This window comes from Leptonychotes weddellii, chromosome 15, assembly GCF_054177405.1.
Source record: "Leptonychotes weddellii isolate Sample4059 chromosome 15, ASM5417740v2, whole genome shotgun sequence".
NCBI lineage: Eukaryota > Metazoa > Chordata > Mammalia > Carnivora > Phocidae > Leptonychotes > Leptonychotes weddellii.
Window position 1 is genome coordinate 36471602 of NC_138383.1, and position 25165 is coordinate 36496766.

General features: G+C 57.4%; 2 protein-coding genes across 2 annotated transcripts in view; one reads left to right on the top strand and one right to left on the bottom strand.

Moving 5' to 3' along the window:
• The first annotated feature begins 1691 nt into the window (after positions 1–1691).
• Positions 1692–15674, top strand: FOXN1 (forkhead box N1). Its single transcript, XM_006731579.2, has 8 exons — positions 1692–1822; positions 2206–2664; positions 5047–5157; positions 6904–7034; positions 8314–8410; positions 11740–11947; positions 12178–12654; positions 14114–15674. The coding sequence occupies exons 1-8, from the start codon at positions 1700–1702 to the stop codon at positions 14431–14433; spliced, it is 1926 nt and encodes a 641-aa protein (XP_006731642.1). The 5' UTR covers positions 1692–1699; the 3' UTR covers positions 14434–15674.
• Positions 15675–20416: 4742 nt separating this feature from the next.
• Positions 20417–25165, bottom strand: part of UNC119 (unc-119 lipid binding chaperone) — a 5558-nt gene continuing 809 nt past the window's right edge. The window contains exons 2-5 of the mRNA XM_006731581.3: positions 22334–22447; positions 21754–21856; positions 21395–21567; positions 20417–21122 (exon numbers count right to left, since the gene is read on the bottom strand). Coding sequence (XP_006731644.1) covers positions 21010–21122; positions 21395–21567; positions 21754–21856; positions 22334–22447 — 503 coding nt within the window. The 3' untranslated portion in view covers positions 20417–21009. The remainder of the gene's footprint in view (positions 21123–21394; positions 21568–21753; positions 21857–22333; positions 22448–25165) is intronic.

Sequence of the window (25165 nt, forward strand, 5' to 3'; positions counted from 1 at the left end):
TGAGCCGACCCCAGGCTGGGCACCATGGGGTCCCAGGGGGGCTCCCAGGAGAGCTCGGCCTGGGAAAGGCAATTATCCTGATCTGCTTGGCAGAGGTCTCGGGTAGGAGGCAGTAAGTGTGAATCTCATGTTTTTCTTGTTGCTTGGTCCCTCAGCTTAGCCGGCACCCACTCTGGCCCCCACCAAATGAAGAAACCGTAAGAGGAGTCCGGCAAACAGACCTGGGTTCGAATCCTGACTCTATTAAGGATTAGCTATTTGATTTGGGCAAGTCACGTAACCCTTCTGAGCTCAATTTCCTCAACTGTAAAGTGGCTTAATAGTGTACCTTCCTTACCGGTTTGTTCTGACAAACCAATGAGAAAATTTTCCAAATTGTTCACACAGCGGCCAGCCCAGAGCAGGCCCTCAGCCAACGGTGGTCTGTATCAGACTACTTGGCAAAGAGGAGTACATTCCAGAGAAACTGTCCTTTGCAGGTGGTGGAGAAGGAAGGCAGAAAGCTGAGGATGAGAATAGGAAGGCCGTTCTAATAATGATATTAATTACAAGAGCTGACATCCAGTGCGCACTTAGGATGTGCTAGGCACTGTGCAAAATGCTTCCTGGGTGTGATTTCATTTACTACAGCATCCCCAGGTGGGAGGCCCTACCTCTCTCCCTGCTCTGTAGATGATGGTGTCAAAACTCAGAGACGCTCCCTGACACAGCTAGCAAGGAAAGGCTTGGATCTAAGTCCTCTCAACCTCTGGGCTGTGCCGGGGACAAAGTTCTGTACTTCTAGAAGGTCGGAGCAGGAAGAGCCCTAAGCTATCATCTACTACAAGCCCCTAGTTTTCCAAATAGTGAAACCAAAGCTCAGAAAAGGCAGTGGTCTGGGGGCACCGGACTGGTTCCATCCATAGAACATATGACTCTTGATCTCGGGGTTGTGAGTTCCGGCCCCACATTGGGTATAGAGATTATTTAAAAATAAAATATAAAAAAAAAAAGAAAGAAAAGGCCATCGGCCTGGACAAGGTCGCAGGCACGAGATGCAGTTTGGAGGCAGTCGGAGGAAGAGCCCATGCCCGACATCGCACAGTGGGCCGGCTCACAGGGCCAGCAGGCAACCAGGTCCCCTCAGTCCCCAGGAGTACACCGGGCACGCCAGTCCCCGAAGTGGCACCTGTGACAGGCCCCGCCTCTCCCACCCAAGGCCGGGGCTGGACCCACTCTCTCCAGCTCCCCCTTCTCTCCAGACCAACATCCTGCTCAGCCGCTGAGCAGAGGTGACTCGCCATGGTCACCTCGCCCAGTCCCTCACTGGGGAGATAGCGGCCTGAGGCAGGGTCTGGAGGGAACCATCCGCAGCTGAGCTCCAGAGCAGCCAACTCTCCCTCCTGGGGCTGGGGTTGGGGTGGGGGGGGTCTCCTACCTCCTGTGCTTTGTTCTCGCTCCAGTCTTCCATCCGTGCTTTCTTCCTCTGGCTCTCATCGTTTATCTGCTTCCTTCTGTCTCAGATGTTTCTCTCACTGTGTCTGTTTATCTGCCTATCTGTCTGTCTGTCTCTCTCTGTCTCACCAGATGTCTGGCTGGAGTGAGGGTTCCAGCCCAGGGATGGGGTGGGAGTGGAGGCGGTGAGCTTGGGGTTGGTCACCCCAGGACCCCGGTCCTCACTCTCATCACAGCCGGCTTTCTTCGAGGCCAGGACTGGGTGATGGTGTCGTTACTCCCGCCGCAGTCTGACGCCACGCTGCCCAGCCCCGCCAGACTGGAGGGCGAGCCCCAGGGGGACCTCATGCAGGCACCGGGCCTCCCAGGCTCCCCTGCCCCGCAGAACGTAAGTACCTGGTGCCTCGCAGCAGATGGACCAGTCACCCCCACCCCCAGCCCCCGGGAACCTCCTGGGATCTGCCTTGTCCCTTCCAGCAGTGACAAGTACCCAGTGACTCCAAGATCCAGAAGTGTTCGGATGCAGGCCTCTGCTTATCCCTTCAGACTGGGGCTTTCTCAGGGCAGGGCTGTGCATCCATCTGACTTGGGGCACCTCAGATCTAGGAGCAGTGTGCCCTCATCAGATTAGGGCTTCCAAGGGCAGTCTCTGTCCCCTCGATCACTTGGGGGGCTCCCCCAGAGCTGAGCCGCAGACCCGGTTACCCTAGCACAGAGTAGCGTCCTGGTCCAGCCTCTACTCACGGGCTCTCTACCCTCTGTCCACCCCAGAAGCTTGCCGGCTTCAGCTGCTCATCATTTGTGCCCGACGGCCCCGCAGAGAGGGCATCCTCACTGCCCCCACAGAGCCCCAGCGTCGCATCACCAGGCCCTGAGCAAGTCCACTGCCCAGCCGGCCCAGGCCCGGGCCCCTTCCGGCTCTCGCCCTCAGACAAGTACCCCAGCTTCGGCTTTGAGGAGGGCCCAGCAAGCAGCCCCGGGCGCTTCCTCAAGGGTGGCCACGGGCCTTTCCACCCATACAAGCGGCATTTCCACGAGGACGTCTTCCCCGAGGCCCAGACCGCCCTGGCCCTTGATGGACACTCCTTTAAGACCCCGGGGGCGCTGGAGGCCTTCGAGGAGATCCCTGTGGATGTGGGGGAGGCTGAGGCCTTCCTGCCTGGCTTCTCAGCAGAGGCCTGGTGCAACGGGCTCCCCTACCCCAGCCAAGAGCACAGCCCCCAAGTCCTGGTGAGTACCAGTGGCCGGTGGGCTTCCCACCTACCCCTAGGGGTCCTAGTTCACAGAAGCCCAGAATGAGTCCTCTGAGATCAAACTCCACCCTTCCTTCCAGACCTTTCCCCCCTCGGACTCAGGGTCAGGGTGCGCCAGGGAAGCAGCAAGCTCAGAAAGCTGGGGTCTTGGCTTCCTTCTGGCCTCCAGGTCAGCTGGGGAGGGGATGCTGACCTGCCCCGGCATGGAGGGGCCAAGGTGGGGGAGGCAGGTCAGGCTAAGGAAGCTGGCAGCTTCCCAGAGGCTCCTGAGTCAGGATTCCAGTGTGTGACTTCTCTGTTTAAGTGTCGAGAATCCCCAGCCAGACCTACCCGCCCATATGCAAATGTGAGAAGAAAAACACATTCCAGAGACCAAGAGAAAGGGTTGAGGGAGGAGCCACCGAGCACAAAGTTCCCTCTCCGGCATCTGCATACGCGGGTGGAGAGAGGGCTTACAGCTTCTCAGAGGACACTTCCGGGCCCTATTCTCTGCCCCAGAGGGGAGGAGGGCTGAGTGTATTCATAGAAATACCTTGAAAGCACCTTGGAAAGTCAGCATGTCATCCCACAGTCATACCCACCAGCTGTGTGATCTTGGGCAAGTCACTTAACCTCTCTGGGCCTCATCTGAAAAGTATGGTTAAGAGGACCTGCTTCATAGGCTTGTTGCCCTGGGGAGAGGAAAGCTAGAGGGAGGTTGGAGGTCCCCGAGGTGGTGAGCACTGAGCAGTCTCAGCCGGGGTTGTGGTTACTCCAGATGCTCACCAGCTCTCCTCACCTTTTGCTTTCAGACAGGCTCCCATTCCATCCCCAAGCGCCCCCCCGCCTCCCCGACAAAGCCTGACTCCCAGGCTTGGAAGATAGAGAAGGGGTTGGGTTCCTACCAGCTGTGGCCAAGACAGGACCCTTGGTTCTGGGGCCCTTTGATGGCTTCTCCTCAGGCCCACTGAACATGACAGCCGCTCATGGTGAGGGCGTCATCATATTAGCTCCTGCCCCCCAAATCCACTCGCTGCCAGCCCCTGGGCACTGTGCCGGATGCTTTCTCTCAAGTGCCCCATTTAATCCTCACAACAACCCTCGAAAGACTTCCCACTATCCCCATTTTGCCTCTGAGGAAACCAAGTTTCCATAGACGTCAAGTGACTTTCCCAAGGTGTCCCTTGGCCTATAGGAAGGGAGGCTGAGATTTGAGCCCACTCCCTTACCCCCTGCTCAGTGGAGAGGAGCCGGGGCCCCGGAGAGCCACAGCTAACTGGTCGACTCACTGGGTGACCGCGGACACATCACTTCCCCTCAGTGGGCTCAACCCCATCATCTTCCAAATGAGGAGGTTGGCCCTCGTGCTGTTGGCCCTTCTAGGCCGGAGATTCTATGATTATGGCTATCTCTGCATCAGCAACCCCAGGGCACATCCAGAAAGAGCTGACAGTTGATTTGACCCTCTGGGCCCAGATACTGGTTCCCAAGGCCCCTGGTAAGCCCAGGAAGAGTGGTCTACCTCCTTCTGGCCTTCTTCACGTTCTAGAAACCAGCTGTGCACTCTTTCTGACTCTACTCAGCGTAGAGCTCTGTGCTAGACTCTGGGGGGCCCCATGGGGAGCTCACCACCCATGGGAAGCCAGAGCCTGGCCACCACCTCTGGCAGCAGCTATAGGTTCCCTGGGCCAGGGTGAAAGAGAGCTGCGGGGCTCAAGCAGGCCAGCAACAGGGCAGACTCCCCGAGTAGGGAGCAAAGGCCTTTGAGTTGAGGATGGCCAGGAGACAGAGGGGGGAGGACTCATCAGCCCCCTCCAAAGAGCCTGCCGGAGCTCCCCTGGGCTTTGCCGAGGAGGAAGGGGCAGGGCTTTGGGTCATCAGCTGAGCCCACCTGTCTGGCCACTTCCTGTGCTCCCCTTACTATGGGCTCTGCAGTGGGAATTCTAGAGCTGTAGCCTTTTCCAGATGTCCTTCGCAGACCTGCTCCGAGAGGCTGGCAGCACTGAACGCAAGCAGGCCCCAAGCCAGCCTTGATGCGTGGGATCAGGCACTGCATCCTCGTGCTATTCCAGAGAGATCTCTGACTCTACCCCACCTCACTGTGACCGTCGTCAAATCTCCCCTAGTCGCCTGGACAGCTCGGCCTCTGCCTCTCACCTGAAGTGAGGTGCAGACCAGGGAGTGCTCGCAATTCCAGCCCCAGCTCCACCGCTAACTGGTTGAGTTCCCTCAGGAAAAGCCCTGACCTTCTCTGTTCTCCATTTGTTCTCTAGGACTAAGCTTTGGGGGAGGCAGACTAGTGGTTGCTTTTGTGTCGGTTTCAAGCCACAGGGAAAACCAAGGCCCCACCTGGTCATCTGTTTTTTGTTCCTTCCAGCAGGGGTCAGAAGTCAAGGTCAAGCCCCCAGCTCTGGAGACTGGTCCTGGGATGTACTGTTACCAGCCCCCCTTGCAGCACATGTACTGTCCCTCCCAGCCCCCCTTCCACCAGGTGGGTCAGGGGCAGGTGGGCATGCTCCCCTGGGGCCCCAGGGTATTATGTGGTGGGAGGTGTGCGGGCGTGGATGTGCGTGGGCACGTCTGCATCGCCAAGTCCAAGGCCATCTGGGGTGGGGGGCCAGGGGTCCATGGGGAAGGAAGCAATTGCCCTTCTCTAGGAGTAGGTGGGGTTCATCTAAGAGTCTCAGGCGGAGAGTCTCAGGAAAGAGAGCGGGGCTGAGAGTGGGGCAGGGCCCAGACGTGAACCGAAAAGACAGGGAGGAGGAGAGCCCGACAAAGACAGGGACCAAGAGAAAAGGAGTGTGTGGGGTGACACAAGACTGAGCAGAAAGGGAACAATGGGCTCTCGCCTGGGTCAGCCACTGTCTTTCTACGTAGCCCTGACCCCCAACTTCCCTTTCACGGAGACAGGGTGGGACCAGGCATGGAGCTGGGGCACCTTGCCACCTGGAAGTCTCCAAGACCCCATCATCTTTGGCCCTTTCCCCCCTCCCCACCCCACCGCCCAGCCTCAGCTCCTCCGACATGGACAGGATGCCAGTTAATTGCCCCACATTGGCATGGGATGCAGGTTTTTAAAGAGAAAGAAAAGAGCCCCAGAGCAGCCAGGCAGCTCCCAGGAGTCACTGGGCAAGACAGAGCAAGTGGCTGCCCAGCGCCCAGCTCCATCCACCTGCAGCCTGGCACTGAGACAGGCCCTGCCTGTGGAGCAGGTTCTACTCCCAGCTCTTTAGCTTTGGCCCTGATCTTGGCCAAGCCAGGGAGACAGGCTCATGGGGGGGAGGGGGGAGTGGGGGAGGTGGTCAGACTGCTTGCTTTGTTGGCGGGCAAGAAAGAGATGGAGGGAAGCAGAGGGAACACATGAGGGGTCATCCTCGCTGCCACGAGGAGCCCAGCTGGAATGGCAAAAGCCCTCCTGAGGCTCAGGGTCTGACCCAGGGCAGGGGGTATCCCTGAGGCAGCCTGGCCCCTGAGGGATGGAGCCACAGCAGGGTTAAGGGGCTGCCAGACCTTAAATAGCCTCACCATGCCCAGCCCTGCTTTGATGCTTTCTGCATTCCGCACACACATACCCCCCCCCGAACAAGATGGCCGCACCCAGGGCTTTATAGAGCCTGCAGAGAGGGTGACTCAGGCACTAAGTGTCTCTCGGGTGACCTGGAAAGAGCACCTCAGCCTGGAGCAGATGGGGGAGTCAGAGTCTCCTACCCCCTTTGCCCCCATAAAACACCATCCCTGGCACCACAGCCACTCCCTTTGCCGTAAAACCACCTCCTACCCCCACCTGCCCACCACCGTGACCGGCCCTTTCAAAGAGCCACTGAAACTCGTAAAAGGTGGCAGTGCCCAGCAAACGAAGGCCCGGGCTGGACACCCCACTTCCAACCCAGCTGCTCCAGGAAATGTAGGGGGGCCTGGAGGCCCTCACACTCTCTAGCCCATCCAGGCCGCTTCCCCATCACCATGCAACGGGCCTGAGAGGAAGGAACTGGAGGAAAGGAGCTTTGAGGCCTCTGAGATCCCAGATTTGGGGATCTCCTCAGAGGCCCTCAGATGTCCACACCCTTGGCCAGCCCCCTCAGATGGCTCTGCTCTTGGAGCCCATAACCAGGGAGAGAAGAATCTAGTCTCAGCTCTCTCTCTGGATGTGTGTGAACGGGGTGTGGGAGGGGGACTCCCCCCACCTTGGGAAGGACTGGTTACCATGGCAACCCCTCTGCCCCTTTGACCTCTACAGTACTCACCAGGTGGTGGCAGCTACCCCATACCGTACCTGGGCTCCTCACACTATCCATACCAGCGGATTGCGCCCCAGGCCAGCACCGATGGGCACCAGCCTCTCTTCCCAAAACCCATCTACTCCTACAGGTATGGTCCGAGCACCCCCCTGGGGTGGAAGGAAGAGGGGTGAGAGGACCAATGGGGAAACTGAGGCATGGAATCCTCAAGCTATAAGGTGATGGCAGAGGATGGAAGTCAGCCTCGCAGGCTTCGAGACGATGCTGGAGAGGAGATCCCCGCACGGAGGCCCGCGGATAGACCAGATCACCTCTGACCTCTTGTCTAACCCTGCGGAGCTATGTCAGTGGCTCCACTCAGCAGAGGCTGGTGCCCCGAGATTGGGCCCCTTAAGGTCTAGCCTCGTGGGGCCCGGGGCCTGGGCCTGAGAGTTTGGGAGGGATGCTCCCCCCTTCCCCCTCCCTTTCCCCTAGATACAGAGAGAAGCCGAACCCCAAAGCTCTCCGGGAGATAAGTGAGAGATGAGGCCTACAGACTCAGCTCAGGTATCCAGCGCCTGCTGGGGTTGTAAACGCCAAAGCCCGCAACACCCAGCCGGTCTAGGAGACCTTCCCCCTGACCTTTCATTCCTCCCATCAACAGTGACACTTGACCTCCTGTGTGCCAGGCCCCAAGTGGGATGAGGTCATCAGCCAGTGTAAGCTCAGGGAAGGAAAAGGAACTCAAAGAGCATCCAAGAGCACAGAGAAGGGGTTTGCGGGAGGCAGGATGATGCACAGAAAGGAGAATACCCCATCCTTGGAGTCCAACAGAACTCAGTTCAAGTCCAGGCTCTTGAATTTACTAGCTGTGAAACCTCAGGCAAGTTACTTAATCTCTCTGAGCCTCTGTTTATTCATCTGCTTAAAAAAAAAAAAAAAAAGGAACAGGAATATTCAGGCCTTTGGAAAGATTAAGTGACAGAATATGCTTGGCACATTGTAGGGGCTCAAGAAACCATAGTTCCCTCCCTGACTATCCAACCTTCAGTGTGCAGTTGGCTGAGGGTGCCTGGTAATGCACCCTTAATCCTCACAACTCTGAGGTAGCTATTACTTTCCTTACTTCAAAGCTGAGGAAACTGAGGTTCAGAGGTTAAGGCGCTCACCCAAGGTCACACAACTAGCGAGTGGCCAAGCCAGGATTACAACCCAGATCTCTTAGATTCCACAAGACCCTTGTAGCTTGGTAATTCCCAACTTCAGTGGACACCTTCTCATCCTTTCTCCTTTCCACCCCATGGAGCCTCTCACCTAAATCTGCAGCAGGTTATTCCTCTCAACTACTCCAGCCGGGGCAGGCGGGGTGGTCGGGGGAGACTCCCTGCCTGCTCAGAAGTTCAGACTCTCAAGGTTTTCTCTGCCTTCAGCATCCTCATCTTCATGGCCCTTAAGAACAGTAAAACGGGGAGCCTTCCTGTCAGCGAGATCTACAATTTCATGACGGAGCACTTTCCCTACTTCAAGGTGAGCCCGAGATCCACCCCAATCCTCCCATCCTGGGTGAGCCAGGCCTCTCTGGAGGCAGAGAGTTCTCTCTTGAGAGTTCTGTGTCAGGAACAGAGAGCTCAAGCCATTCACCCAAGGTTACTCAGCGGGCTGGAATCCGATCTCATGCTGGTGGAAAGCGGATGTGTCAGTCCTGATAGGCTTCAAGAAGCATCCACCTACCCCGAGTGGGGAGAAAGAGCTTGGGAAGAAATGAGAGACTGTCCCCACCCCTGCCCCCAGGATGCTGTAGGTTAGAGGAATCTGAGTAAGAGCAGTAGCCAGCCAGGGTGGCATGGGACGCTGGGACCACAGGACCCATTGCCTTCCAGGGAGAGATTAAGATCTGCCTCTGTGGGTGGCAGGCTCAGCTGCAGCCCTGCCAGAAAGGGGGGTGTGGGCTTCATGGTCTTCAAGTGTCCCAGGGAACTGGGCGGCTCACCTGGCCTTCCCATGTACAGTGGCTAGTTCCTGTCATCCACGGAAGGGGCTTCTACCAGATTCCCTCCCTAGAGGCGGGACAGATACCTTTCTGTCCAGATGGGCAAACACATCAGAAAGGGTGATCCACCTGCTCAAGGTCACACAACAGGGGGGATTGGTTGGTGGCTCAAGCTGTTTGGCTTCACACACCACCCACTTCCCTTCTTGGCATGCCCCCCCATACCTTCCAGCACAGACCTCTTCTTCTGGGGTGGGTGCAGGGGAGAGCAGAACTTGTGTGTGAGGACTGCCTTCTCCGAGGTCTACACCCTGGTGGATATAATCTCATCCGAGAACCAGGCAGAAGACGGGAGCTGAGGCCCAGGTCCAGAACTTAGCTCCACCTGCCAGTAGGTGACCTCTGGTCCCACTGTCTTCCCAATTGTCCCGCCTGAGGATAATCTGAAGCTGATATTCAAACAAGTTTGTACTTGCTGCGTTGCGAGCAAATGAGGAGTGGGCAAGATGGCCAGAGTGGTCTGGCCAAGAATGGGGAAGTATGGTCATCCACCAGAGATTCTGGAAGGGGGGGTGAGTTGTCTCTGGGATTTGAGAAGCATCAGAGCCAGTATCCAGAGCTGCCCAGATATCCCAACAGATCTGGAGACGAAACGCTCCCTAACCACTAAAGCTTTTGCAGGGTCCTCTATAGGACTTCAAGGGGCCAGGCCAGAGACAGGGAAGTGGGCCTGCCCTGTTCCTCTCAGCCATTCCTCCCTGCCAACTCCCCGCCTGGCCCCCAGCCCCTCCCTGCATCTCAGCTTCCTGGCTTAATTATTTTTCCTGGGAGCTGTGTAATCCCTGTTTTATGGGGCTGAAGAGTGAAGAGGTCTAACAACTTTTTTTTTTTTTTTGGTTCTAGTTGTTGTTCTTAGCCGGTTGCATCACTCTCTCACTCCTGAGTTTACATTTGACTTCAGAGAGAAAGCATCTGTGAGGATGGGACGGGCCCCAGTGGTGAAGCCAGCCCTATAGGGTGACCTGGGCAGGGCCCTTAATAAGGGGACAGAGCTGGAGTCTGGGCTCTGTCACTGCCTTCTGTGTGATCTAGGGCCAGGCAGTTTCTTCCCTGGACCTCAGTTTCCCAATCTGTAAAATGGTCAGGTTGGACCAGTTGGCACATCCATTCCTTCCAACTCTGACGGTTCCCCTCTCACCTACCTAAGGAATTAGTTCAAAGATCCCCTGCCCCCTTTATGGCTCACTCTCCATTTGAAGGTCATTTTCCTGGGCAAGAACAGAGGGGACCCTGGGGTGGGTAGCACTCATGCCCCAGGCAGCTGAGGTGGGCGTCCTGTAGCCCCATGAGTCAGGGCTATGGGACTGGGGCAGTGTCCAGCCACTGGACATAATTGCTAGTGCCGACCGTCCCTCTTCCAAACAGGAAGTGGCTGGGGTGGGGGCTGTGCAGGCAACCCAAAGTCACAGATTTATGGGCCCGTAAAAGGGCCCAGTGCACATTAACTCTGCCCATCAGGCGACACAGCCTTGACTCCTAGTAGGGACTTTCGTGGGAGTTGAAGGTGAATCCCAAGCTGACTGGTCTGGTGGCTCGAGCATCCTTCCTTCTGAGCCCCGGGAGCCTTGGGGGTCATGTCAACCAGCCCCCTGCCCCAGGCCAGCTGCCCCTGAGAAAGGCTCCGGCAGCTCCTGCCGGCAGCTCGCAGTGACCGGGCGTCAGGACCCAGTTCTGCTGGGCGTGAATCAGCCTGACTGCTCCCTGGGGCAAGTGGGCTGGGGAGGAGGGTGTGGCCGCCCGCACACCGCTGAGACTGGCGGCTGAAAGGGAAGAGGGACCAGGGGGCTGAGGGCATGGGGGCCCCTGGCCGGAGCAGATGCTCTGCCCACCGTCGGCCCCCGCTGGGCCTGGGACTGGCACAGAGGCGGGAACAGAGCTGGAGGTCGGGGGGGGGGGATGGGGGGGATCCACTGGCACCCCCGCCACCGCCTCTCACCCCACTGAGTCAGCCTAATGGTTTTTACAACCCTCCCTGGGCACAATTACTGCACGGTGGCACGACCGGGCCTCCTAATGGGTGTTTATTCTGTTGGCACGAGCCCCCCCACTGCCCACCTGAGGGCTGGCCTTCCCACCGGGGCACGCCCCCCGGGCACACTCATGTGAACACTCCCACTCCCACACACATACAGTCATGGAGACCCCCACACACCCAGAGAGGCTTTCTCACACACACATCCTCACACTCAAAGGAATTCACAGACCCACACCCCAGACGCGGGCTCATGCCGGGGAGGCGTACTTAGGGACACAAGCACACACATACGAATAGCCAGTCCCCACCCCCCACACACACACCTCGCACTCTCACCAAAACCCAGCTATACACACGACATATGGGCAACAGGGGCACACATCCAAATACAACCTCACCCATCTTTCTTTTCTCCCGAGTTTGCCCAAGCGGGGGTGAGGCAGCCCCAGGAAAGGAGCATCCCATAGCTCCCCCCTCATTCCAAAGCTGGCATCTGGGAGACCTGGGAGTAGCGAGTTCGCTTTCCCCAGAGGGGTCCAAGCATAGGCCCCAAGACCCAGGGGGACTGGTCCAGCTCCAGACAGGGAACGGGCCCTCCCTCTATGAACCACCCAGACAATCCTGGGCAGGGTCGGCCCGAGGTGGGGCTGGGATGAGGGGCCAAGGTTCCCGCGCACCCCTGCCCACCACTGAAGGGTACCAAGCACGGGCTGGGTGCTGAGGAGGACGACAAGCCCCGGAATGGGTGGCAGTTGGGTGCCCAGGGGGCAGAAGAGCCTCCCCAGGCTCCTTGAGCCCGGCTTGAATTCTGGTCCTGCTCTGCTCCGGCAGACGGCTCCTGACGGCTGGAAGAATTCCGTTCGCCACAACCTTTCTCTCAACAAGTGCTTTGAGAAGGTGGAGAACAAATCAGGAAGCTCCTCCCGCAAGGGCTGCCTGTGGGCCCTCAATCCAGCCAAAATCGACAAGATGCAGGAGGAGCTGCAGAAGTGGAAGAGGAAAGACCCTATTGCTGTGCGCAAGAGCATGGCCAAGCCAGGTGAGGGGCTGCAGGGCAATGCAAGGGAGGGCTCAGTGTGCCTAGGAACTGGGGGGGGCGGGCAGGGAGGAGGAGAGGAGGGGGGAGGGAAGAGGGGGGAGAGGGAGAGAAGCTGATCAAAGAGAACTTATTAGTGAGGGAAGGCCTGAGTGGTTCCAAGGCTGGGAAGGGCTTGTGGGGAAAGGGAGGTCTCATGGTGTCCCTCTCTCTTTTCTCTTGGGCCTTTGCAGAAGAGCTGGACAGCCTCATTGGAGAGAAGAGGGAAAAGCTGGGCTGCCCACCCCCTGGGCTGGCCAGCTCAGGCTCCATCCGGCCCCTGGCCCCTCCAGTTGGGCTCTCCCAGCCACTGCACTCAATCCACCCAGCTCCGGGCCCCATTCCCGGCAAGAACCCCCTGCAGGACCTACTTGGGGGGCATGTGCCCTCCTGCTATGGGCAGACATATTCGCACCTCTCCCCGGGCCTGGCCCCTCCCGGACCCCCACAGCCATTGTTCCCGCAGCCAGACGGGCACCTTGAGCTGCGGGCCCAGCCAGGCACCCCCCAGGACTCACCTCTGCCTGCCAACACCCCACCCAGCCACAGCGCCAAGCTACTGGCTGAGCCTTCCCCGGCCAGGACCATGCATGACACCTTGCTGCCAGACGGAGACCTCGGCACCGACCTGGACGCCATCAACCCCTCTCTCACCGACTTCGACTTCCAGGGTGAGCTGGGGGTGGGAAAGGGAAGGTGGGACGGGACCGGAGAGGTACGCCTGGCAGTGTGGCCCATCCCCTCCAAGCTGCCAGGTTTCTGGTCAGTTGAAGCAGAAAAGTCCTGAGCCGGCCAGGGGTGCCAAGGGGCTAAGAGGAATGTCCTTGCCCCCATCTCCCTCCTCCTGTGCCCTTGAACATGTTCCAATGGACCCCATCATCAAACCATTCCCAGTTCCGAGTAGCTGGGAAAGAGCCCAGTGTTCCGCTCCATTGTGGCTGTGAGCAACTGCCAGTCTGAACATTCCCAGAGGTGGTTGCATTTTCTCATTCATCTTTTAAAGCAGAAGAAGGAGAGAGATCTTCCCCCTGGGAAAGAATGTAAGGCCTCAGAACTAGGCAGGTCCTGCCGAGATTTGGGGGTAGGAGTCTGGGGAGAGGTTCTATCTATTCCATTCCATCTTGCCTGTCCCATCTCTGCACATGGCAGAGCCCACCCATTCAGATCTAAACCCCAGTGCATGCCCAGACTCTGGTCCTGGCTCAGGAGGCTTGGAGGAGGGGGCTGACCCAGGCCTGAGACCCTCTGGGTACACTGGGGGAGTGGGGGGAGGGACATCCACAGGCAGGTGGAGACAGCTGACCCTCACGAGCTCCGGGTCCTGTGGGGACACAGCCCAGGTCTTGGTAAGCTTGTTAGAAACGTGCAGCTAGATCCTCAGCTGCAGCCAGAAGTGGGGAGCGACGCTCACCACAAACCTTCAGCTTCACGTGTGCTCTCTCATCTGGGCCTCTAGGACCGGAGGAGAGATTATTAAACCCCCTTCACAAAAGCACATGGAGGTTAAGTAACTTATTCAAGGTTACTTGGCTAGAAAGACGGAGAGTAAGGACTGGAACCCAAGCAGTCGAGTTCAATCCAGGGTCTGGTCCAGCCCCCTTCCTCCATTCCTGCAGCCCTGATACCCAGGGCAGGAGCGCCAGGCCCTGGTCTGCCATGATGTAGGTCCCACAGCACAAAGAGGAGGACGAGGTGGCAGCACTGACTCCTCCCTGGAGTCAGTGCTCCAGGCTCTGCTCCTCTCCCTTGGGCCTGCAGTGAAGGACCGCATGGGCTCCAGCAGCGCATTGTTAGAAGATCCTTGGTCTTGGCTGCAGATCCGCCTTCCTTGGGAGCCTGGGCAGGAGCCAGGGGAAGAGCTCCAGGGGCTCCCTCTGCAGGCTAAGTCCGGAGTGCACAGCATAGGCATCAGTCCTATGACTACCCCACCTCCCTCCAAAATAAGAGCCCCAGAGATCATCTAAGCTATGGCAGAGGAATCGGAGAGTTCCAGCAACTCCCTGCTGCCAACAGTCTGTTCCCCAGTCAAGGTTACCCCAATCCTGCTCTCTTTAGCATGTGAGAGCCATGGGTGGGGTACACAGAGCTCCTTGGTACCTCCCAGTGACTCCTGTTCTCTCCCCCAACTAGGAAACCTGTGGGAACAGCTGAAGGATGACAGCTTGGCCCTTGACCCCTTGGTCCTGGTGACCTCGTCCCCGACATCATCTTCAATGCCACCACCTCCACCGCCACCCCATTGCTTCGCGCCAGGGTCCTGTCCGGCAGAGACGGGCAGTGGGGCCGGCGACTTGGCATCACCAGGCAGTGGGGGCTCCGGGGCATTGGGTGACCTGCACCTCACCACCCTCTACTCGGCTTTCATGGAGCTGGAGCCCACACCCCCCACGGCCCCTGCTGGCCCCTCTGTGTACCTCAGCCCCAGCTCCAAGCCCATGGCCCTAGCATGAGCCATGCCCAGCAGCAGCTTCGGCCTCTTTCTGGCCTGGAAGTCCCAGCTGGCCGCCCACATCGGGCCCACCTTAAAGGTCAAGGAAGGAAAACCATCCCTGTCCCCTATGCCACTAAGCCAACTGTTTGTTAGCTGGCAGCTTGGGGGTGAAGAAGACACCACCCACGATGCTGCCCCTCACACATTTCTGCCACCTGGTGAGCCAGCTCCTCACTCAGGGTCCCTGAAGACCAAGTGTCTGGGCAAGGAAAAAACACACCCTCCCTAGCTCACACTCATCCACACTCACGCCCTTCTGCATACTATGTGCGTGCATATGCACACACACACACACACACACAGAGTCAATCAGACCTACACCCACCCACATACCTTCTATCCAGAAGAATCAGAACAACGTCACTGAGAGCCTGACTCCATTTCTGAGGCAGCTGAGAGCTGAGGGCTCAGGTCCTCATGCCAGGTCCAAGACCACCCTGAAACCCTATTCCGATGTCCACATTCTCTGCAGGCCTGGCCCCTTCTAGCATGTTCTCTCCCGGAAGCCCCCTGTATTTATTCTCCCATCTTCATCCCAGCAACCGGTCAAGGAAGAGGCAGTGTGGAGCCTCTCCCCAAGTTGTCTGTGGGTCCCCCAGGGGGCTGCTATTAGCAGCACCCACTCGGCCAGGCTCTACCCATCCTCAGTATATGCTCTGTCTGACACCCCCCCCCCCAGAATGACACCCAAGAGGGGTAACGGCCACCCCAGGACCAAACTGAGCCCAATTCGGACACAAAGTGTTTGGAAAAGCCCTTGCCCTCAGAAACTTAAAAGTGTCCTCTTTTCCCAGCCCTGGGCACAGGAAGGACCCCTCCAGGGCACTACAGTCTCCCTCCTTCTCTATAAGAACTTCATGTAGTTTAGCTCCCAATTTACTAATGACTTCCACCTGTCCCAGGCAGCGTGGGCATTCAGGGGAGGGGAGCCTGACAGAGGCCGGTGCGGGCAGGGGGTGGCAGTGACGCCCCCCTCTCTTTGACTGCTTGGCAGACCCACGGTGTCTCCCGGAGCTGGGGGTGTGCCGGTTGCCTGCCATGCCCTACGGGAGAGCCCAACCCCCGCCAAGTGGGAGCTGCAGCCTACCCTGCCCCTGGGGGTGACAAGAGCCCCCAGAGGTTAGCCTGGGCTTGGTTACGCACAAGCAGATCCCTAGCTGGCCCGCCGTTGTCCCCTGACCTGGAACAATAAAGCAAGTGCCTGTGGTCTTGGCTCCTGAGGCTTCATTTCCGGATTTCTCCTCCCTGAGCAGAAAGGCCAGGCCACACTAACTGTAGATACCCTGGTCTGTGATGTCACCCCGACCCTCATTCTGTACTGTGAAGTTTCCATCTAGGAGGACTTCCTGACCAGCTTGGGGAGGATGAGAGGGCAGGTAGGCGGGACCTCTTCCCTGGAGAATTTCCAAAGGGATCCAAGGAAGCAGTTGTCCAGCCCCTATGAAGGAAGAAGATTCCCTCCCCCCACGCCCCTTCTTACTGAGATTCACCACTTTCCTCCTTGAGCCCCCTCAGCTCTTCACACAAGAAGGGGTCACTTTCCTGTCCAGGCTGTGCCTTCCTGTCCCCCATCTTTCCCTGGCTGGGGCTATGGGTTCCACAGGTGACATGACTAGAGCGTAGCCCGGTGCTGTGGGCACTGCTGGCCCTAGAAGGTGGTCTCTGAGGGTCAGGGCCCCACTCGGCTGCACTTCAGCCTCCCCTCCCAGGTACCCCCTCCAGACGGACTGCTGTCACCAAAGGACAGACTAAGAGGGAGCCCTACACTCTGCCTGAACAGGCAGAGGGTAGGTGTGGGAGACAAAAGCATACACATGAACTTCAAGACTCAGAGCAGCCCCAGGTGGGGACTCTGCTTTGAAAGTTCTTCCAGGGGCCAGGCCTAGAAGCGGGTCAACACCACCTGCCTACCCCAGAGGGCGGCTCTGTAGAAGATACCATAATAGAGCCCCACCCTACAGCAGCGCTCTCCCTAAGAGCCTGTGTCCAGGACTAGAGGGATAGGGCAGGGTGGGGAGTGGAGGGAGACATGGCCAGCCGGCGCACGCAAGAGGAAGACCCGCCCGCTCCAGCCCAGCCCTGACTATAAAGGAAAAGGCGGGGAGGCTCTCTGTTAAGCCCCCTACTCTGCACCTCCAGCTTAGGAGGTAAGCAGAGATCTCCTCCAGAGTAAGCCCTCTGTCCCATGGGCCCATTTAGCGCACCTACAAGTGAGCTGGCACCCACACAAGTAAGGCAGGTGGCAAACAGAATTTGGGGTTTCATGTTTGTTTTTGTTTGTAACCAGACTAGCCCTTAAACTTAAAACGGCTGCCGTGGCTCTCGCAGCTGAGTCCGGCACTCCCATTCATATGCTGCCCCCTGCTGGCCGCCTCGCAGCAAACGTTCACCGATGGAGGGTGAGCTGAACGGATGCAGGGTCGGGAAGTGCCCGGTTCTGGGGAAGTTAACCTGTTTTGGGGGGGATGGCTCTAAACATAAGGGTCCTAAAACTGGTTAGTTCATAGGGTTCATTAAATTGGATGAACAGGGGCGCCTGGGTGGCTCAGTTGGTTAAGCAGCTGTGAGATCAAGCCCCACATCGGGCTCTGCACTCAGCACGGGTCCACTTGAGATTCTCTCCCTCTCCCTCTGCCCTTCCCCTCCACTCGCTCATGCTCTCTCTCTCTCTCTAAGATAAACAAATAAATAAAATCTTTTTAAAAAGTTGGATGAAGAAATCACACCTTCATTTTCACTCATCTCGACCTCAAAGTTAGCATTTCCCTCCATTAGCAATGTCAGCCACAAATCACAATGGCTTTAGTAGAATCTGTGACTTTGTCATAAGGTAGAGAAATCGCAGATTAGAAATCACAGATGTTTTCATATTATATTACAGGTGTCCCAGAACAGATCTATAGATTCATATTATATAGTTTTCAATACCTAAAATATTTAGGATTACCATATATTTTATATTCATAAAAACCCTTATTGTCTCTAGGCTTCAGCAGACGATAACAATGGGGTCCATGATACACAAAAAGGTAAAGCACCCTTTCTTTAGTTGCAGGGTGGTGAGGGATGGAGGGTGGCTCTTAACGGGAGGGCCCAGGGTAGGGAGGAAGGTGCTGGGGGCTTCAGATAGCAACTCTTTATCATCAGAAGGGAAGCATCTCAATATTTTACAATGGGTTTGGCAGCCCCAATGTGTACCATACAGATCAGCCTGGGTAGGCATGAATGGTGGGTCTTTTGGGCTTTCTTTTTCAACCCAGTGGTGGGGTCCTCATGAGGTTCCTGAAGAGTCAAAGCAAAGAAATCTGGCCCACTTCAGAGAAATGAAATCTGAGACCCAGATCCGGCAAGGCCCACATGGACCTTCAAGATCAACAGCTCATCCTCATCAGACCCCCCCTTACCCTGTCTTCTCCCTCCTTCTACTGCCCAGGGATCCTCCATCTTCCTAGGGAAAGTGCCAGGAACCAAAGCCAGCAAGGTGCACCTTTGGCAGCAGGACCAGTGCCAGAGACATGAAGACTTACAAGGAGACAGGGGGCCAAGGCTTTCCCCAGCTGAACTCCTCCTCCAGGCCCAAGGGACATAGGACTCTCGGGGTGAGTGCCAATCCGGTACCTGCTCCAGGGATGCAGACCTCAGCCCCATCCAGAACCTCAACCCAGTTCGACTTAGCAGGCACTGTGAAGATTATTATCGGGGTGGTGGGGGAGCGTCCTCTTCCTGACAGCTGGAGGCCTCAAAGTCCCTCTTGCTTGCAACAGCTTCTCTGTAGACTTGTAATCCCATAAGCAACACCTCCAACTCCAAATACTCTGTAAACCTACACAGCTTCATCTGCAAACCAGCCCCCAACCCCACCCAGTGCCCCTTCCTCACTTTTGTGACAACTGACAACTCCTGACCACTTGCTTCTTGGTGAAATTCCTTCTTCCCTTAGCTTCTAACACATCCTACTACAAGATAGGCTTCTGCTTCCACCTCTCCGGCTGCTCTTCCTGTCTCCATCATGGGTTCCTCTCCCTTTGCCCTGCTCTCACTCTCTAGCCTTGCCTAGGGTTACATACTCCCATTCAGTGACCCTGAGTTGGGAGGGGTGGACTATTTGCAAGGAGCACCCCGTTAATTTGAGGGCATTCGGCATTGCTGCCCCCTGCTCACTAAACACCAGTAGCTGGGCACCCCATAACTCGGCCACCATCGCAGCTTCAGCAACTGTCTTGTGGCCACCGACCTCCAAGAATCACCGTTGCCAGCCTTCATCCGCCTCCTGGTCTCAGGGCCTGAATTTCCTGTCTCTTCCTGGTCACCTCCTTCAGGACATCTGTACCCACACCCCAGCAGGTCCCAACATGAACCCATCACCTCCCCCAGCCCCCACCCTGATCCAACTTGGGTTCCCAAGCCCCGTAACAGCACCTCTCCCCACCCCGACATTCAGGCTGTGGACCAGGCTTCAGCCTCGACCCCTCCCTGTCTCCAGCCATCTCATCCTATCAGCCTCCAGTTCTGGAAATCTCCCCTCTTAATAATCTCCACTTCGTCTGTTTCTCACCATCTCCGTGGATATTGACCGAGCTCAGGTTCCCTTTGGCTGTCAGCCCGAATTCCTGCACCACCCTCCGGAGGGCCCCTCTGCCCACAGCATGGTGGTCTGTGACCTGGAGCCAGACTGCAGGGTTAGACCCCTGACACTGCCACTTAATAGCCATGCAGTGTTCACCCCTCTGGTCCTGCACTTCCTGTGAAATGGGCATAATAACGTGCCTGCCTCCGAAGTGATTGCGAACATTCTAAGTTAACACCTAGCCCCGGGCCTGTCACTCAGTGTGCGTCAGCTGTCAGTCTCACTCCTTCAAATCCAGCCTTCGTTCAGCAGCTGGAGATAATCTGACCAGGTCATTCACGATTAACCCTCCCCACCTTCCCCAGGAGAAGCCTCATCACCTGGACTACGAGGCTCCAGAGATTTGTCTTCCTTTCGCATCATAAATATCCACTTTCCCGGAGGCACCTGGCCCAGCTTGCCTCCAGACCTCTGCTTAATGCTGTTCCCTGTGCCTGAACGCTCACCCTGCCTCTTTCCACCGATCATCCCGCGTGTTCGTACCCCTGCTCTGATGCTGTCTCCTCCAAGGGCCCTCCCCAGATCCCTCCAAGCAGGATGACTCTCGCCCCCCACCGTAGGCCCAGTCCATCTTATTCCTAGGAACAAGTGTGTGTTCGTGTCTCACTCATTTTAGAATTCCCAGAGTGCAGCCCAGGGCCCGGCCCCAGCCAGGGCTCCGCAGAACCCCGATGAATCCCAGGACTTCTAGGCTGCTTGGAGAGAGGTTAAGTCTCAGCCCAGAGGGGGCGGGCACTGGGCATATCCAAGTTAGTGCCTGAGAACTCTCCGCCTACCTCAGTTCCTCCATCTCCTCCACTAAGGAAATTAAGAGCTCTTCTGGGTCTGGGGTAGCGCTGGGGGCTAGAAGCAACATTCCACACAGGGCAGCCAGGCCGGGGGGTTCCCCAAAGCGGCTGAGCCCAAGATGGCTCCAGCCCTGAGTCAGAACCATGTCCACCTTGTCTCTTGCATGAGGGCTAAAAGCACAACCTAGTAGTCCTAGTGGTCTCTGGGTGGGGGAAGGTGGGCTAGAGAACAAGACCACCTCCCCCACACCTTCCATCTACCCTAGAGTTGAGGGCCTTTGTCCCAGCCTCTGTTGTGCTAGAGTTGGTTATGACTTTGGGCCAAAGCTTTCCCTCTCAGGGCCTGGGTCTCTGTCTTTATCAAAGGAAAAACCCCTTCCAGCTGCAACATGAATTAAATGCTGACTCTAGATGCTGAGTGTGATGCCAGGTTATAGAGGATTAGGGGACAGGAAGGTTTGGGAGCCACATTATTGCCCCACCCCAACTGCACCTCCCCATACACACATGCTGGCCCACAGCCAAAGAACAGAAAAGGAGAGTTTATTGAAAACTATATACAGTTGGTCCAGTCCCTACCACAGGCTGCAATCTGGGCCGGGCCCTCCCACACCTCAGGCAGCAGCTCGGCCCCCGACGGTAAGGGCTGGGGCTGTGGCTGAGGCCTGGACTCCCTTGGGAATCTTGGCAGCCAGACCACCCCCCACCCCAACGGATATTCATCTGTGAATTTACGACTCTAAATGGCCTGTTGGTGGTGGGTAGGGAACAGGGAATGGGTCCCTGCCCTGACCTCGCCAAAGCCTGGATAGGGGAACACTATTCTTAAACGTGGGCCCAAGAGGCCCAGCTAGGCTGTCCAGAAATCCTGGCTACTCCCCTCCCAGTAGGCCTTCCTGGACATGGAGGAAGACAGCCCTCCTACCCCCCCACCCCACGCGCCAGGCCCCATGGGCTTCAGAGACTTGCACTGGGGACATCAGGTACCCTCCCTCCCATCACCGACTCAGGGGCCAGGGCTCTCGGAACACTCCCCAGGCAGAAGACCTCAGGCTGAGTGTTGGGGAGGTCACAGCGGAGGGCCCAGGACCCTCCTGGGGTGGGGGGCTTGTTTTGCGGGTCAGGGTGTTCCACTGTAGGAATAGTCTGCTTTGTTGTGCATCACCAGCCGGTCATCCACGAAGTAGAAGCTGTCAGACTGTGTTTCATATGGGTGACGGATCATCTCGTTGACTGCAAGAGAGGCCCAGCCAGTTGGGGCAAAGGTCAGGAGCCTGAGCCAGGCCACTGCAGAGGCTTCAGGACTGTGGGATGGGGACCAGCTGAACAACCTCAGACCCACCTCAAAGAGTTCCCCCAGCCTTTCTGAGCCTCAGTTTCCCTACAGGTGGCATAGGAATGGTGGCCAAACACAAGAGACCCAAGGTGGGAGAAAAGGGGGTCAGACCCACACTCCCCCAAGTTTGGTCTCTCTAACCCCGCCCCCCACGGCCCCACCCACGCACTCAGCTCCTCAGAGAGAGGGGGGAAGTCGTAGATGTGCTCGCAGGTGTTCTTGCTGCTGGGGATGCAGAAGCCAAAGTGGAAGTCAAAACTTTTGAGGAGCTGGTTGCGAAAGTAGTGCCTCTCAATCATGCGGAAGTTGTTGACAGGCTTGTCTCCCACTGTGAACTCCACCCTGACGGACAGGAGGAGACAGAGCTGAGCTTGGCCTTGAAGTCAGCCGGCAAGGCTCAAGACAGACACCACCCCCCAAAGGAGAGGCTCAGTAAGAACTCAGGAGGGGCTCATTCCACCCTCACCCTTACCCCCAGGCCTTGTCCATTCCCCCCCAAAACTCCCCCACCTCCATCCAGTGACTCACGTGGCTCCCACCTGCCTCAGGCGGAGGAAGGCAGGTGTGAACTGGTAGCGGACAAAGCGCCCAGCATTGGGGTCCAGGTCCCGCCGGTTGATGGGCAACCGCTCTGTAATGTACCCCAACTGGGGCTCAGAGGGCTTCAGGCTGGGGCCCGGGCCCACCCAGGGTTCCACCCCAGGGCCCCCATCTGTCTGAATTCTTAAAAAATTCCCCCAGGAGATTCTGATGCACATTGAGGGTTCAGACCTTTGGCCAAATGGTTCCACCCAGAAGGGGGGGGGTGATTTCTAGGTCAGCAGGTCACCAATTTCAACCGAGGTTCCCAGGGCCCCAGGAGAGAGAGGCCTGGGGCCTCTGGGACTGCAGTTCCCAGGAAGGCCTGCAGAGGGCAGGCTGGCAGGGACCAAAGGGGCCAGACTGTCCTCCCAAGATGTCCAGCCCCAGAAACAGATGGGAAAGGAAAGCAGAGGCCCAGGCCCAGCCCCAGCCCTGCTCTGACCCCTCTGCAGCCTGAGGAATCCCTGGGCAACCCACTTCACAGCCCTCGCCCACGTCGTCCTTCTGTCGATGGCCTACCGCTCACCTGAGACTGGGGGCTTCTTGATTTCAAAGAGGACAGTGCCTGAGTCCATGTCTCGAATCTTGAACCTGATAAAGTCGATCTTGTAGATATTCTCCTCGGGGGAGCACAGGTAGTCTAGGGAAGACAGGCAGCTAAGCAAAAGAGGGACCCGCCCAGAAGCCCCTGCTAGCAGCTCAGCCTTTGGGGGACCCCAGACTAGCTACCACTTTCTCTGATTCCGGAAGGTCACTGCCTTCCAGAAAGAGAGGACTGAGTCCCTGCCTTGAGGGAGCACTCAGAGTGTGGGGGATACGCAGCTCTGTCACTTGAATCTAATGAGAGACCAACAGCTCTATCCTCTGAGGCCTTGGAGGCCAGGGAGGGGGGCAGGGTGGAGGAGGGTGGATGACAAGGCCACCCCCCCTCCCACAGTTTCCCTCCCATCCGGAGCTGTGGGGCCTTATTCCGGCCTCTGCTCTGCCAGGGCCAGCTCAGTGACTTTGAGCCAGATGGGTCCCCAATCTAATGAGGAGCCCCAGCACGAGAGGGTTACAGCCCTGCCTTTGAGAACCTCGTGCTAAAGAGGGTGACATAACTCTGCCTCAGGAGATACACAGTACTTCCCTGAAGAACATTCCCCCCTCCACCACATAGCTGCCCCTGGAGCTACATTAGGAGTGTCAGGCAAGGACTTCCCTGACCTGGGTGGTGCTAGGGCAGGCCAACAACCCCTCCCCGGTTCCTCCCCACCCCCCTCCTCGCCCCATAAGCGGCTTATATAAGCCCAGCTCCCTTAAGCAGCTTAGCCAAAGCTCTGCTGACTCAAGCCCAGATCCTGGAATACTGGGGGAAGGGGGCCACCTTTGCTCCCATCCCCTGTTGATCTCCAAATGGGAGGAAGTCTTAGCAAACAGAGGGAACCCCCTGAAAGCTCATCTACCCAACCTTAGCTCTGAGCCACCCCCAGAGAGAAGAGTACAAGCAAAGCCAGGAAGAGGGTGTGGCAGGTGCATTTGGGGGTGTGCATGGGGGGAAAGGGAGTCCTCAGGCCCAGAAGAGGAACTGGGAACAGTGGTGAGCCGTGGCTGAGGAAGCTTGCTTAGGAATATCAGAGCCTGACCCAACCCTCACTTCTCCTGCAGCAGCAACTGCAAGTGCTCAGGGAGGCCCTGGCAATACACCGAAAGGAGGAGTGGTGGGTCTGGCGCTGTCAGCCCGCAAGCCATCACATCCTCCCCATAGAGGCCCGGAAATCACCCTCCAGGCCCCTGGGCCACCTCCTATTCCTCTGGGTCAGGAAGAGGAAGTGAATGTAAAGTCCTTCTCTCTTCCCCAAGCCCGGGGCCGCCCCCTCCAGGAGGCCCTCCTGGTAGCCTCCTGGCACCCTAGGGTCCAGCAGGGCTTGGGGGAGGGGCCAGATCCCTGGCCTGTCCGCCACAGTCCATGGTGGGGAGAGAGAGAAAGAGGAGGAAGGCCAGGGGGCAGCCCTTCCCTCACCCTAGACACACCTTATTTTCACAGAAAGTAAGCACCGGTCCAAAGATGTAGAAAGAAAGTACAGGTCACAAGGAGAAGAGGTGGCAGAACTGGGAGCAGAATCCGAGCTGCCCAACTCCAGCTCCCGGGAAAGCCCTTCCTTCTCCACATTCTCCTGCTCTTGGAGCCTCCCCTCTCATGCCAGAGTAAATTCTTACAGTCTGCCCTCAGCCTCTTCTACCACACCTGGAATTATCAGCCCTTTTGCCCTTAGAGGAAGTGAGGGAAGTGGGATGCCCGTGGCTCAGAAGGCTGCACCCACACCCTCCCTTCGGCCAAGGGAAGGATGAAGCCTGGGACCCAGGGTCAGGCCAGATAAAGGGGCAGAGTGGCCAAAGGCTCAGAACACAACTGCCCCCTTTCCCTCTGCCACAAATAGCTTCCTAAGCTGGATTCAGGGTTGATAATCCAGGAGGAGCAAACCTCAGACCTGTGTGATTAGGGTCAAAAGAGACCAGGGGGTGCCAAAGTGGAGATTCCCTGGAACCCAGCTCTCGGCTTCTATAGAGGAAAGGGTTCCTATGAAGCCCCTTCCTTCCCCTGTTCATCCCCCCACAAACGCCCCATCTCTAAGGGCTATGACTCTCCTCCAAATTAGGAGACACATGGCAGTACATGGGCTGGAAGCCCCCACAGTTGCAAAGTGAGCTCTAAAGTTACTGAAGACCCAGACAGGTCAGCCTGACCTCCAAACATCCTGGAAGTTCTGCCCCCATTCTAAATGCTGCTGTTGCCAGTGACAGCCCAACTGGCACAAACATCAGACTGGTCCAGGCCCCCTCCGTCTACTGGTGTCTGCTGGGGCAAGGCAGCTCAGCGCTCTGGGGGCCCAGCCAAGAATGCTTGCTGCCTGGCTGAGACAGGAGGGAGAAGGCTGGTCCCCCAGGACCCCAGATGCACAGGCCTAGATCTGCCATTACGGTCCCCTCCACGGCTCTGTCTGGCAGCCTCGGGCTCTGCTGCTCCTGCAACTGCAGAGCTCAGGTCCACTCCAGCACCTGCCCCCCACCACCAGAGAGGGGTCCCAGGAGTTGCTCTCACGGAGGAAGTCGGGGCAGGATTACTGATGAATGAAGCTAAGGTAGAGGGCCACTCTCTCTCCAAATGCCTCCGTTCTTTGAGGCTCAGCCGCTGCCTCTGCCATGAGACTTCCTAGTCGTCGCTCCCTGCCTGTGGTAACCTCCTCCCCTGCCCTGAATGCCCAGTTGTTTGCCCCCAGGCAGCAGCCATAAGCAGTCCTGTGGGGCCCTCGGTACTACTTACAAAAGAGCCCTATTTACAGAGCATGCACAGTATGCCAGGCACTAAACAAAATCA

Bases quoted from the DNA above. Each gene is read 5' to 3' on its own strand.
- FOXN1 (XM_006731579.2), top strand. From the start codon at position 1,700: ATGGTGTCGTTACTCCCGCCGCAGTCTGACGCCACGCTGCCCAGCCCC. The intron at 5,158-6,903 runs GTGGGTCAGGGG...TGACCTCTACAG, and splicing joins CCCAGCCCCCCTTCCACCAG to TACTCACCAGGTGGTGGCAG. The intron at 8,411-11,739 runs GTGAGCCCGAGA...CTGCTCCGGCAG, and splicing joins AGCACTTTCCCTACTTCAAG to ACGGCTCCTGACGGCTGGAA.